Source organism: Orussus abietinus, unplaced genomic scaffold (assembly GCF_000612105.2).
Source record: "Orussus abietinus isolate OABI.00-Male unplaced genomic scaffold, Oabi_2.0 scaffold324, whole genome shotgun sequence".
Taxonomy (NCBI): Eukaryota; Metazoa; Arthropoda; class Insecta; order Hymenoptera; family Orussidae; genus Orussus; species Orussus abietinus.
In genome coordinates this window covers 1-12,248 of record NW_019394468.1, presented here as the reverse complement: position 1 = coordinate 12,248, position 12,248 = coordinate 1, and the positions used below count along the sequence as shown (strand labels likewise).

Sequence of the window (12,248 nt, the reverse complement as noted above, 5' to 3'; positions counted from 1 at the left end):
TCAATTGTGGAAATAAATCAATCAGGCATTAAGTAATGAAAAAATGCATTAGGTGAATCACTGTGTATATTTTTTCCCTTTTACTTATTTATAATCCATGTGACTGTTTAATTTAATCGACTAGTATGTACAAAATGCAAAATATACAATCAAGATTTTTAAATTATGGACAGCATCGCTTCCATTCCTTGTTATGTCTTTGTTGTATATATGTTTGTTTAATATTTGCAAATAATTACGAATACTAAAACGTCACACACTTCCCGCCAGCAGGAAACATAATTTTTTACGGAGTTATTCCGTTTCTTCCTCTCTGAGATAGATTAACTTGTAATTTTATTATGCATGAGCGAGACTTGAGAATCTTCAAAGAAAAGAGTAAATAATCCTTTAAAGTCATTTAAAGCTGTCTTCAATGCGTTTAATGTTCATATTCTGATAGTCTGCCAGCTTGGAGGTTTAAAAATACTATAATGCACTAACTTTGCTAATCATTATTTTTATCTGGTATTAAGTATCCTGTGACTTGTCATGTTTCACTTGACTTGTGTAGACATCATATCCCAAGGATATTGTGTTGTCATAAAGTACTCTGTACTTTGTTGGTAAAAAATAAAAATTAATCAGTTGCGCCGGAGGCCATACTACCCATTCAGCTACATAAAGTTTATGTGCTTTTCCTTTAACTTCTTCTTTAAAATTACTCAAACTAGTTTTTTCAAGAATGGCCAGTGTAAAAAATAGCGTTGCTATGCACAATGGAGAACAGACCAACTGATCAATAACAACCTTTTTTAGTACAATACCAATTGTTCGTCCACTTATTTTCGAGTCTAGGTAACGGTACCAATGGTGGCAAATAATGCCAATTGACATTCCAGATATAGCCATGTTTCTAGTTCTTGTTGGACTCCAGCAAGTTAATTCCTCCTGTATTACATAATTTGGTTAAGAGAAAACTAATCAATATGATACCCAGAAATGATTCTCATATTAAGTATTACCTTTAAAATTTCGTAGTGTTGCTCTAAAATATCACCGATTCCTGAAAGGCTTATGGATATGGCTACATTCGTGTAAAATAAATTCTTTTTGGAGAACAGTTGATCCCTTAGAACGCTGATTCGACTGGCAAATAAACCCATTCCTTTAACGGCATTCATTTTTCTGGAAGGTAAACAAACATTATGTATCGTTTTATATAAGGTTCAATTGCAATTTTGAAATGATCTGTTTTAATTAAAGTCAACTTAGAACTACGCGATACATTAGAAATGTATATCTTTATAAAGATGTATAAACGGTGCAGGAGCCAAATTAGTAGACCCGGTGTCGAAACACATGTCCATAGCGTTTGGAAAGGTTATGTATTATGTCATAGATTATCTCACATTTAATTGAATTCTTATCAATTTGATTAGAATGAAAACTACACCAGGTTACGAAGCAGGAACCAACCTTAATAATGTTGATGGAATTTTTGTCAACTATTAAACATTTTTAATGTAAAACATGTTGGAACGGGCTCAAAACCAGCTATTAAAAAGGCACCAAGGCATGTGATTGGTATGTAGACAATAATACTATATAATGTGTGAAAACTGTGTATATTGGTACGCATATTTTATATACAGATATATAAGCATATGAAAATATATCTGTGTATAATAAATAATGTTACCTTTATATACTTTTATAAATAAAGAGATCCACCCGAGGAACTGAAATTTCAAATTATTAGTACATTTACGCATGCTGCCTTAAATCAGTTTTATAGCTACTGTTGTTAAGCGCTGTAAACGGCATTTTACGTCGGTAAATTTGGAGTAAAACATTGTTTATACGGCATTTAATGTCAGTAACTATAAAACTGGTGTGAAGTAGCATGCGTAAACATACTGATTGAGTAAATTACATTAACAAATCGGTAGGTAATGTTCGAACTTGAGTAATAAGGAATGTGTCCATACTAAATGTGAACTTGTTTCGGCAGAAGCCCGCTAAGTGACAGTGGCTTTTAATAGCTGCAAAATTCTGAATATGGGCACTTTCTTCTTCTCCGTTTAGTATTCATGATAGATACAGAATTTTGACGTTTGTAGCAGAAGGGTCTACGCAAAGTAAAGTCAGACCACGGCCAACAGGAACTACGCAGGAAGGAATAAACAACTAACAAAACTTTAAACCATTGGTACTGGACCTTTAGCCAAAGGCTGAAATTCAAAAAGATACAGATACAGAAATCAAAGAGTATTAGATAGAGCGGAAGGTCCCATAAGACTTCTAATACTCTTTGCTAATATTCTTTGGGTCGACGGTGTCAAAATTCGTCGAGATTAATTTGACAATTTGTTACGTTAAAGGTTACCTTTAGATTTGAAAAGATGAACAGATTGTTTGGACGAACAAAATCTAAGGAACCACCGCCAAATATAACTGATTGCATTGCTGGGGTAAGAAGGAGCATGTAACGTCTAATAGATAGGTTATGAGACGACCTTTTATGATGAATCATTTCGATGTTGAGTTTAACAAGTTTCAAGATTGATTAAAAGTTCCCACGTTTGAGATCAGACATTGCAATGCTTAATACACTGGAGGAAACGTGATTAAATTACCTTTAAATTTAGGTCGACAGTAGAGCAGACTCGGCAGAGAAAAAAATAGCTCGGCTTGATGCAGAACTCAAGAAATATAAGGATCAAATGGTGAAGATGAGAGAGGGGCCTGCAAAGAATGCAGTTAAAGCCAAGGCTTTGCGAGTTCTTAAACAACGGAAAATGTACGAATCACAAGTTGATAATTTACGTCAACAGGCGTTCAATATGGAGCAGGCCAATTACGCTACACAGACTTTAAAGGACACTCAAGCTACCGTTGTTGCCATGAAAGAAGGGGTTAAGCAAATGCAAAAAGAGTTTAAAAATATAAATATCGATAACATTGAGGTTTGTGGAACAATGTTAATAGTACTTTCGTAATATTGTGGCTTTAATACTCATTATTTGTTATCCTTTCAGGATATGCAAGACGATTTAGCGGATATGTTAGAACAAGCTAATGAGGTACAAGAGGCAATGGGTCGAACTTACGGAGTACCTGACATTGATGAGGATGAACTTGCCGCAGAGTTAGATGCTCTTGGTGATGATCTTGCTTTGGATGACGATACTTCGTATTTGGATGATGCCATTAAAGCACCTAGTGCTCCGGATAAAGAACCTGGTGCGAGTTCAATTAGAAATAAGGTTAGTATTTGAATGATTTTATAGCTGTAATTTGTTTGAATACATTTCCTTCTAAATAATGACATTTAATTTTGAATTCTTTTAGGACGGTGTCTTGGTAGATGAATTTGGATTACCACAAATACCAGCTACTTAAATTTTTTACATTTGTTGTCATTGCCACTTAATCTGCTATAAGCCAATTAATCATACAGGCACGTTCAAAGCCAATGGGTGCTCCCTGGGTTTATGATACGTATCTTTACACAAGAAACTTGTTACAATCTACATCAAACTATAAACATAAGTAGCAAAAGATATGCAGATTTTGCCATACTAATTCTTGCAACAAGCTTGGCTGTTTCGATAACTATTTAGGAGTTGTATTTCAATTGCTTGCATGTTTTAGGTACACGTTTCGTAAGTAATGCATATTATATTTAAAAGTCAGTGATTTATCGGTTCTTATAATGTCTGTTACACAATCTTTTGTTACTAATAAATATAATTGGTTAAATTAACTGTAATCTAGAGATGTTCATGGGTTTTTGATTTTGAACCTCTGTATATTGTTGAGCCAGGCTGGTAATACACTCTCTACTTTCTTCAAAGTGCCCTTCTTCGAAACCCTCGATTTGTATATAGTGATGAGTGTGAGCCTAAAATCCATAAATAATTTAGTACTGCAGTTATAAACTTACATTTATTACATGTCTGACTTCTTATCACCTTTTTTTGATACAGTCTGTTAAACTCATGAACAATGTTTTTAAATACTGAAGACATGGCGGATGAGTTTAGAAGGCAAATGAGGGAAGCGGTATGTCCTGATGGTGGAACGGAACATAGTCCTACTTTCATGATGTCTTTACTCCATGGTGTAAAGTCGGCTTTGCTTTGAAATCTGTAATGAAATTAAATTTATCTAAAACATTATGACTAATATATTGTACATAAGTAATGTTAGAAATTGAACCTCAAAATGTTTCTTCTTATGTCGGTTAAAGATGGGTTACCCCTTGCAATGTGTGCAGCTCCGAGTATCACAGATCCTTTTCGTAACGGATCCACTTTAATCAACTGATTATTCCGTGCCCAAGCATTGGTGAACAATTCATCGAACATCCTTCAATTTTATCAAATATTGAATGTATAGAAACATAATTGTAGAGTGATGTACTTGAAAAGTACATACTTGCTTCCTTGCACCATAGATCTAGTTGGTGCAGTAAGAGTAACAGGACTAACGCTACTAAAAATATAGTGTAATTGTGGGTATGCAACCAGGTTCGTTACTAATTCATTCATGTCAACATTTAAATTGCCAGAAAATCTGGAACCACTAGAAATATCAAACAGTTAATGAGATTAAGTTGATCTACAGGTGTTAACAAAGCTTAAAAATTACCTGGTTAAATGGAGAAGCATATTAACAATAACACTATTTATATCGTGATATGGTTTGCAAATTGCATTATATTTTGCTTGATCAGCATTTTCTTTCTTCTCCATTTGAGCACTGCAAATTTCCATAAGAGCTTTGTTCTCTGCTGGGAACACACATGTAGCATGTTCCACTAACTCGTGTGTGCTTAGTAAAACATTATAAGGAGCAGTAACAACGTCCGATGATCCAGCAGGATAAACACATGAGACAAATCTGTAATATTTTAAAACTTGATACTAAGAAAATACTATGTTCAAAAAAGAGAAGTTGTTTTAATATTACGAACAAATTGAATGCATTAAACAAATAGTGTAATATTGAAAACTATGTTGATATAATAAAGATTATGAAATTATGACAATTATACCGTGAGGAATATCACACCTGTCTACAAGAGGATAATCATCATTTAGCAACTTTAACGTTGCCGTGCCTAAGCCGGATCCAGTTCCTCCGCCCAAAGAATGTACAATTATGAAACCATGAAGTTGGTCACATTTCTCAGCAGATAACCTTATTGCGTTACGTAAATGATTTCGATATTCTCTTCCGTGAGTGTAATGACCAATGGCCCTGAAAGTTGAAAGTAAATTGTAATATAAAAAACTGCAATGTTAAGACTTATATTACAGGGCTTAAAATGGGCTCACCAATTATTTCCAGAGCCTGGATAATTTGCAACAAAGCATGTTTGGTCAAATAGTCCACGCATAGGTCCTTGCTTGAATCTGGATATAACGCTATCTTCCATGTCGACTAAGATGGCCTATAAAATATATATTATACAGTAATTGGTTTTTCATAATAATGGACATTTAATTTATGAAAATTTACCCTTGCTTTTACTTTTGCTTCATTCAAATCTCCGATGGTGTTAAATGATACGTTGTTTCTACCATTCGGTACATAGAAAAAGCTATCAAAAGCATCCAATACATCTTTAAAGTTTTTAATGTGATCTCTCTGAGTTTTCAGTAAATTCACGCCACCGCAGGATGTTTGAATTCCATATTCGTGCAAAGCCAAAGGCCAAAACGCTGCACCAATTTGATTACCGCATTGTCCAACTAAAATAACGTGTATCAATACTTCCGACGAACATATTTCATTGCCAACAATTCTCAGAAAACAAATATTATACCGCTACAAAGTAGTTCATTACAGTTTACACTAGTTATAGTACATTATCAATAATAAATATATAAAGAACATTTTCTCAAAACTTACCTTGTACAGTAATAAACTGACTCATTATAGTTAGCGAATAATTAGAACTTAGATTTCATTTACTTTTGTACAGGGGAACATTTTGTTAATTCATTTCTATACCACAGCGATTCACTACAAAACTATGTCAACGTTCCCTCATTATCTTATCATTAGTAAGAGACCGCTTTTAAGAATGGCAGGTGTAGCTTTTTAAAATTTATTTGTACAGAATCAGACCATGTTTATTTCTGTAATTTTGTATATTCGTTGACACATGTTATTTCTCCATTTTTGACGGACCACAAGTTGGTTGCGTGATTAATTATGCCGGTAGAGTTCAAACGGTTGTAGAGTAGCCAACATTGTTCAATGTACTATTGGAAAGTGCACGATTTAAATATTTCTTATAACATCCAAAAAATAATCTTAGCGCAGTGTAAATACATAATGAAATAATTCTACAAAATATTCCGCTGATTTTTAGGCGTAATATTCTTAAAGTATTCTAAATAAGCGAAAGAATTGTGATTAGTTTTTAAATATGATTTGCCTGGGTCCGATAGAGTTGTTGGCAGCCGTGATTTTCAAATATCTTTTACACGTGCTTCTGTTAATGCGGGAATTTGGTGCATCCAAGAATATGAACTCGCACGGGATATGAGTTGAATAAGTGAACTTTTGTAACAGAAAGAAGATATTATTGTAGAAAATGAAGGGAACCGTACTTAGTGCGGGCTGTTTAATAACCCTCTTTATGTTATACCCTAGTATTTATTCGGAATTAATTGATTCAAGGAAGTCGAGTGAGTTGAGCGAACTAACCTAAAATTCGACATTGGAAACTTACTAGTTTTTAAATGCAGATAACATGTTATATTAAATAAATCTACGCTATTTATTACGAAATCTGATAGAAATGTGTAAATAGGTCAATTTAATGTTGCAGTTTGATTATCATTATCATGGGTGTGATATTTTACGATAATTGTAAATGCCAGAAAATTGTTACATCGTTTTAATGTCGTTTATATTTATGCTAAACTATATCACTAAAAAGTGAATCAGTTCTTTTTTTACTTTTATTTGTGGTCTCATTTTGTAAACTATTAAAAGAAGATTTGCGTATTCGGTTCTATTAAGTAATTATAAATAATTTTATATGATTATTAACAGTTCATTTTTTGGAACCTGGAGAAACCAAGGAAATTTTAATGCGCGGAACATCGTCCTTTGATATATTCTGTCACAGAAAGAAACCAAAACATATATTTCATATTTGGAGAACTATAATGGTAATGTAGTATTTGCAGTTACAAGAGAAAAAATCAGTATTTGTTTGAACATTAGAATGTTATAAGATAGCTTTGTGCATAAATGTAATAATACATTCATTTTATCATAGATACACTTGAGTAATAATTTAGATAATTATGAAGTTTTTGATGGAAAATCTCCTGTTGAAGTAAAAGAGAAGTATGAAGAGGATCAACGATCTTGGAGATTCAATATCTTTAGTGCAAAGAAAATTAGGAATATGAGACTGAATCCTTTTGAAGAAACATGCATTGGGATTTTTACGCCTGCATATAACAATGTCGCGTACCAAGTTTCAATGACATTGACTCGTCAGTATTTTAATTAATTAGTAATATAAATTAATGTTAAATATTAAATTATACATGCTTAAAGAATGATTTATTACTAGCCATTGATGTCTGGAAAGTTATAGCAATGGTCACAGGAATCATCACATTTTGGTGTGCACGTAGGCTGAGTCACAATCCTTTATTTTACTATATGTCCGGAATGCTATTAGGCATCACGATGTCCACTCTTATCATAATATACCTCATCAGTAAATTATTGCCTAGGGTAAATTTAAATTATTTCTAGCAAATATTTTAATACTGTACAGTATATGTATGAATTTTCACAGTGTAAATATTTTCAAAACAGGGGAAATTTATGTATGTAATGGTCGCAACTGGATGGACGATGAGTCTTTATGTAGCTCAAGCTTTGTGGGAAAACGCTCAATTAATAGCTGTGCAGTATCGCGATTGGGTTATGTGGTACATCTTGATAACATCATTCATTAGTTTCATCATTTGTTATCGTTTTGGTCCTGTCACTAATAAACGGACAAAGCAAATTATACAATGGTTCTTGCAGGTAAAGTTTTACTTTTTGCTTCTATTAAATTCTAAACTTCAAATTATATTTCTTTTTACAATTATGTATTTTGATCATTTAGGCTTCGAGTCTAGTGATGATTTATTATAGCAGCCACTTTCACGAGGCATCGGTTTCATGTTGTGTCCTAATTCTGCTTATGTATAACTTTCCAATTGTTCTAATACATAGCGGAAAGAGATATTGGTAAGTTGTAATTCGAGTAAATTAAATACAAAAATGATTAATTATAAGTTTGTATTTTTTTTTTAAATAAAGTTCTCATAAAAAATGATGTGTATTCTATTTACAATTAGATATTTTAGTAGTTCCTTGAATATATGTGTAAAATTAATTTCATTGGTTATATGGATAGTAATTCAATAAAATTAAGCGTGCTATTCTTCATCCATTAATTTTAGCCATATGCATTTTCATAGGAGAATTATGTTTCCTGAAAAACGAAAATTACTAACAGAGGATCAATATCAAGTGGAAGGTATTGTAGAAACAAAGAAGGCTTTATCTCATTTACGAGAACATTGTTCCAGTCCAGACTGTAATCAATGGAAGACCATATTAAGACTGAAAGATCCAATAAGGTATTGTATTTACATTGTAAATTAAAATACTGTATAATTTTTCTTTATTTAAGATTATAATTCTAGGTTTGCAAAATTTATGGAAGGAGAGTCACATTTGTCTGATGGTGAAGTCCAACAGCACGATTTAGAGATTTCTCGGATCATAGAAGAATCTGAATACACTGATGACAATGAAGAAGATGACTGATGACAGAAATGTACGTCTTAAAATATGGTAAAGTATATCAACATATATAGTGTGAAATTAATGAAAAGGGATGTGATAGAGAAAGTAATGTGTTTTCATATTAATTGTATATACAGTCAAATGATTTGTATGATCATTTCATTTATGTCGGATATAAATAATTTATTTTTATAAAATATGCATTCCTGTATTACCCAATTGGTGTAACAGGTGTAAAAATACAATTTTTACAAACTTTATCAAGTTTTGAATTCCTGTTCTAATTTTTAATTATGATTGAGTATAGGTGTTTAAGATGTGAACTATTTGCAAAAATTACAGCAACTGTATATCAGTTTATTAATAAAGTACGTGTATACATATAAAAGCACTTAATTAGTTTTTGTAACGTTAATACACAGATTTAAAATAAATAATTACAGTTTATAAACTAAAAGATTGCTAATAATAATTGTAGTGTATAAAAATATATGTAAAGTATTGAAATTACAGATTTGTGCTCGATCTGTCTACTTAATTGTTTGACTTATTAAGTATTTTTAATATTCGTTATACTCGAGTAAGGCACTATCTAATCTTTGAATGTCTATCGATATTAATTAGTAGTAACTGGCAGTGACTTAAAAGAGATAATGTTATTCTTTGCCACGGAATTAAGGTGATATGAAAGTGTGATATATACGTACCAAAAAGTAAAAATATTTATAAAACTTTTCTCCAAACTAGGTATACCGAATTATCTGAAACTTTAATACGTGATTATGGAGACTCTAAGGAAGAACGCGCTGCCCGTGAAATTTGATTTTTCGAGAAAAAAAGCTTTTTTTATTCTTTTCCAAGATAAATGCAAAATTTTTTTCGAAAAATGAAATTTTACGAGCAATGCGTCCTTCCTTAGAGCCTCCATAATCACGTGTTAAAGTTTCAGGTAATTCGGTGCACCCAATTTGGAGAAAAGTTTTATAAATATTTTGACTTTTTGGTACGTATATATCACACTTTCATATCACCTTAAAGAACACCGTATCATTAAATTGATAGGGCCATGTTAATGAGAACGCGAAATTTTTTTGCTTTTGTCATTGTCAATAGGTGGTGGTGGTCCTTTGGCACTAATGTGGCGATTGTAAACGCTAATAAGAAGAAATTCAGTTTGAAATATGCAATGTCAATTATATTACTATCAATGAATGATCTATAAACATAACTTACTATCTGTACGTTTCGGAACGTATATAGTCCATGACATGAGATATTCCCACGCGCAATTGATCACCAATTGGTGTTACCCAAGGATTAAATTCCATTCTGAAGATTGCTTTGTTGCTGACCAAATCTAAATTCCCTACAAAGAATACATTATGACAGAACCGTCCGTATTTACATAAGTTAAATAATATTAATCAATCATAGTTGTTTGTAATACCAATTTCTGGTGGTAAGACAGTTAAACGATTCCCTTGAATATGGAGCTCTCGTAGACGGCTTAACTCTCCAATTTCCTTTGGCAATTCAATCAAGTCATTTTCCCTTAACACGAGCTATAAGAAAATTCAATGATTATTTTTAACATATTAAAAGTCTGATAGCTATTAATACAATAGTAAACAAATGCGTACAATCTGAAGATTTTTTAACTGTCCAATTTCTGGTGGTAAATATTCAAAATCGTTGTCGGCCAGGTACAACGCCCGTAGTGTTTCTAAAAATGTTTTATAATTTCAATATAATATACCATATTGGATATTTTAATTTAAAACATGCAGTATTGGTGTATACCCATCATAAAAAAGTTTCCAGGCAAGTTTCTTTCATTGAGATTATTGTATGTCAGGTCTAGAACCTCTAGAACAGGGAATGCTCCAAACCCTCGTGGAAGAACGTTTAACCTGTTCATTCTGAATTCATAATATTAATTAGAAACAAATATATATAAATTGTAATGCATAAATGTAAATATTAAAGAAACATTTTTTTTTTCTTCACTTTTTGAGGTGCGATCGAATAATGTGCTTACCCTACATTAAGAATCCTTAACTTTGGCATCTGAGATAGAGAAATAGGTAATTCAGTAATATGGTTATTAAACAGATTGAGGATTTCTATATTAACCAAATTAGCAAGGCCCGGTGGGACAACTGAAAAAGAAAAACGATAAACTGATTCTGTAGCTTAAAATTTGTACAATGTATCATCTCAAAGATTATCTCGTTCATTCTCATGTTATTTCTTTGGAAAGTAGTTGTAATGTTTTAAGTATAAATAGATTTATTAACTTGTTACGTGTGAATTATAATTTTTTATCACACCACCAGGTGTTGATGTTGCTAATATATTTATACTATCGATATTAAAGATACAGCCAAGAATCGGAATCTTCCATGCAAGAGGCCTTCACTTTTATTTACCTTGAAGTTTATTGTGACTCAATGTTAATCGGGTGATGTTCAGCATATTAACTGAAAAAAATACAAACATTGTAATTTAAACTTGACAGCGACATTAAACATAAAATGGTTATTACTAGTATACCATCTAATTTACACAGAATATTTATATAAATACATCTTAAATACAATTTCTAACGCGGTGAAGATATCAAATATGACAAGAACATTGGAGATTTTTACTGTGTACTGAATTATATAATTATATGTGCCCAATTATAAAACGTCTAAGTAATAAAATTTAAAAATAAATTAATTATCTCATACTTCATATTGCACGCATTTACATTACAACAATGTAAATTTATTTTTTCAATAAAAACTAATTACGTAGGCCATTTTTATAATTATGGGTATATATTAGAAGATCTCGTTATATAGTAAACATGATCTAGATGATAGATTACTGAAATGCATTTCAAATTGCATTGCTGCTCCCGCCATATTTCAAACGCGCCAGATGGGCGATTGCGCATGCGTGGACCCTCCCATGCGCCGAAGCAGACGGCCGGGCGGCAGCCATTGCGATAAAAAACCAGTCGTGACAAGACGCCAAATTTGGTGATCGAGAGGAGCCAGAGTGTGACAATCGAGACCAAAGGGTACTCACGTAAGCCGGGCATCTCTTCGAACGTGGAGATGCCTTTATCGGCCAGATCCAGCTCGGGATTCTGGATCTCCCGAGCTTCGTCGATCACCTTCTTCGCTTTTGACATCTTCCCGGCAGGAATGCAAGAAACTGGGGCTTGATTCATTGCGCGCGCACTTGCTGGCACGTCAGGACTTTAAATACACCGGATACCACCACTACGAATGGACCAATGAATGCAGACTATTGGAACGCCACGAACAAGGCATTACCAAGAGTGCTTCCTCGATGCGATTCCATGATGTGTGATTATCAACAGAGATGAGTTGGGAGATTGCTCACGGGCAGGGTCGCGCGATCGCACC

General features: G+C 32.7%; 5 protein-coding genes across 11 annotated transcripts; 2 read left to right on the top strand and 3 right to left on the bottom strand.

The window, feature by feature from the left end:
- Positions 1-48: 48 nt before the first annotated feature.
- Positions 49-2,024, bottom strand: LOC105702893 (mpv17-like protein 2). Of its 5 annotated transcripts, XM_012430835.1 has the most exons (4): positions 1,682-1,739; positions 1,459-1,536; positions 1,005-1,167; positions 49-930 (listed from the first exon to the last, which is right to left on the bottom strand). In XM_012430835.1, the coding sequence occupies exons 3-4, from the start codon at positions 1,161-1,163 to the stop codon at positions 511-513; spliced, it is 579 nt and encodes a 192-aa protein (XP_012286258.1). In that variant the 5' UTR covers positions 1,164-1,167; positions 1,459-1,536; positions 1,682-1,739; the 3' UTR covers positions 49-510. The 5 variants fall into 5 exon arrangements, with proteins under 5 accessions (XP_012286258.1, XP_012286261.1, XP_012286260.1 ...); XM_012430838.1 differs by lacking the exons at positions 1,459-1,536; positions 1,682-1,739 and adding an exon at positions 1,971-2,024; XM_012430837.2 differs by lacking the exon at positions 1,459-1,536 and having other exon boundaries at positions 1,682-1,851.
- A 76-nt stretch (positions 2,025-2,100) lies between these two features.
- Positions 2,101-3,758, top strand: LOC105702892 (charged multivesicular body protein 5). Its single transcript, XM_012430833.2, has 5 exons — positions 2,101-2,191; positions 2,364-2,453; positions 2,631-2,948; positions 3,021-3,248; positions 3,334-3,758. The coding sequence occupies exons 2-5, from the start codon at positions 2,385-2,387 to the stop codon at positions 3,382-3,384; spliced, it is 666 nt and encodes a 221-aa protein (XP_012286256.1). The 5' UTR covers positions 2,101-2,191; positions 2,364-2,384; the 3' UTR covers positions 3,385-3,758.
- On the bottom strand, positions 3,644-6,043 carry LOC105702889 (tubulin epsilon chain). Its single transcript, XM_012430828.2, has 9 exons — positions 5,902-6,043; positions 5,509-5,741; positions 5,325-5,440; positions 5,059-5,247; positions 4,636-4,887; positions 4,423-4,569; positions 4,204-4,353; positions 3,957-4,131; positions 3,644-3,886 (listed from the first exon to the last, which is right to left on the bottom strand). Exons 1-9 carry the CDS (start codon positions 5,924-5,926, stop codon positions 3,740-3,742), a joined length of 1,434 nt encoding a protein of 477 aa, XP_012286251.1. The 5' UTR covers positions 5,927-6,043; the 3' UTR covers positions 3,644-3,739.
- Positions 6,044-6,398: 355 nt separating this feature from the next.
- Positions 6,399-9,086, top strand: LOC105702890 (nuclear envelope integral membrane protein 1). 2 transcript variants are annotated; one of them, XM_012430830.2, is made up of 8 exons: positions 6,399-6,686; positions 7,057-7,175; positions 7,286-7,508; positions 7,589-7,755; positions 7,840-8,055; positions 8,138-8,262; positions 8,496-8,657; positions 8,711-8,744. In XM_012430830.2, the coding sequence occupies exons 1-8, from the start codon at positions 6,593-6,595 to the stop codon at positions 8,715-8,717; spliced, it is 1,113 nt and encodes a 370-aa protein (XP_012286253.1). In that variant the 5' UTR covers positions 6,399-6,592; the 3' UTR covers positions 8,718-8,744. The 2 variants fall into 2 exon arrangements, with proteins under 2 accessions (XP_012286253.1, XP_012286252.1); XM_012430829.2 differs by having other exon boundaries at positions 6,404-6,686; positions 8,724-9,086.
- LOC105702891 (ras suppressor protein 1) lies at positions 7,667-12,164 on the bottom strand. 2 transcript variants are annotated; one of them, XM_012430832.1, is made up of 8 exons: positions 11,905-12,049; positions 11,256-11,306; positions 10,865-10,985; positions 10,627-10,745; positions 10,467-10,549; positions 10,274-10,388; positions 10,060-10,192; positions 7,667-7,750 (listed from the first exon to the last, which is right to left on the bottom strand). In XM_012430832.1, coding segments are annotated over exons 1-8 (768 nt in total). In that variant the 3' UTR covers positions 7,667-7,749. The 2 variants fall into 2 exon arrangements, with proteins under 2 accessions (XP_012286255.1, XP_012286254.1); XM_012430831.2 differs by lacking the exon at positions 7,667-7,750 and adding an exon at positions 9,808-9,980 and having other exon boundaries at positions 11,905-12,164.
- Positions 12,165-12,248: the final 84 nt, after the last annotated feature.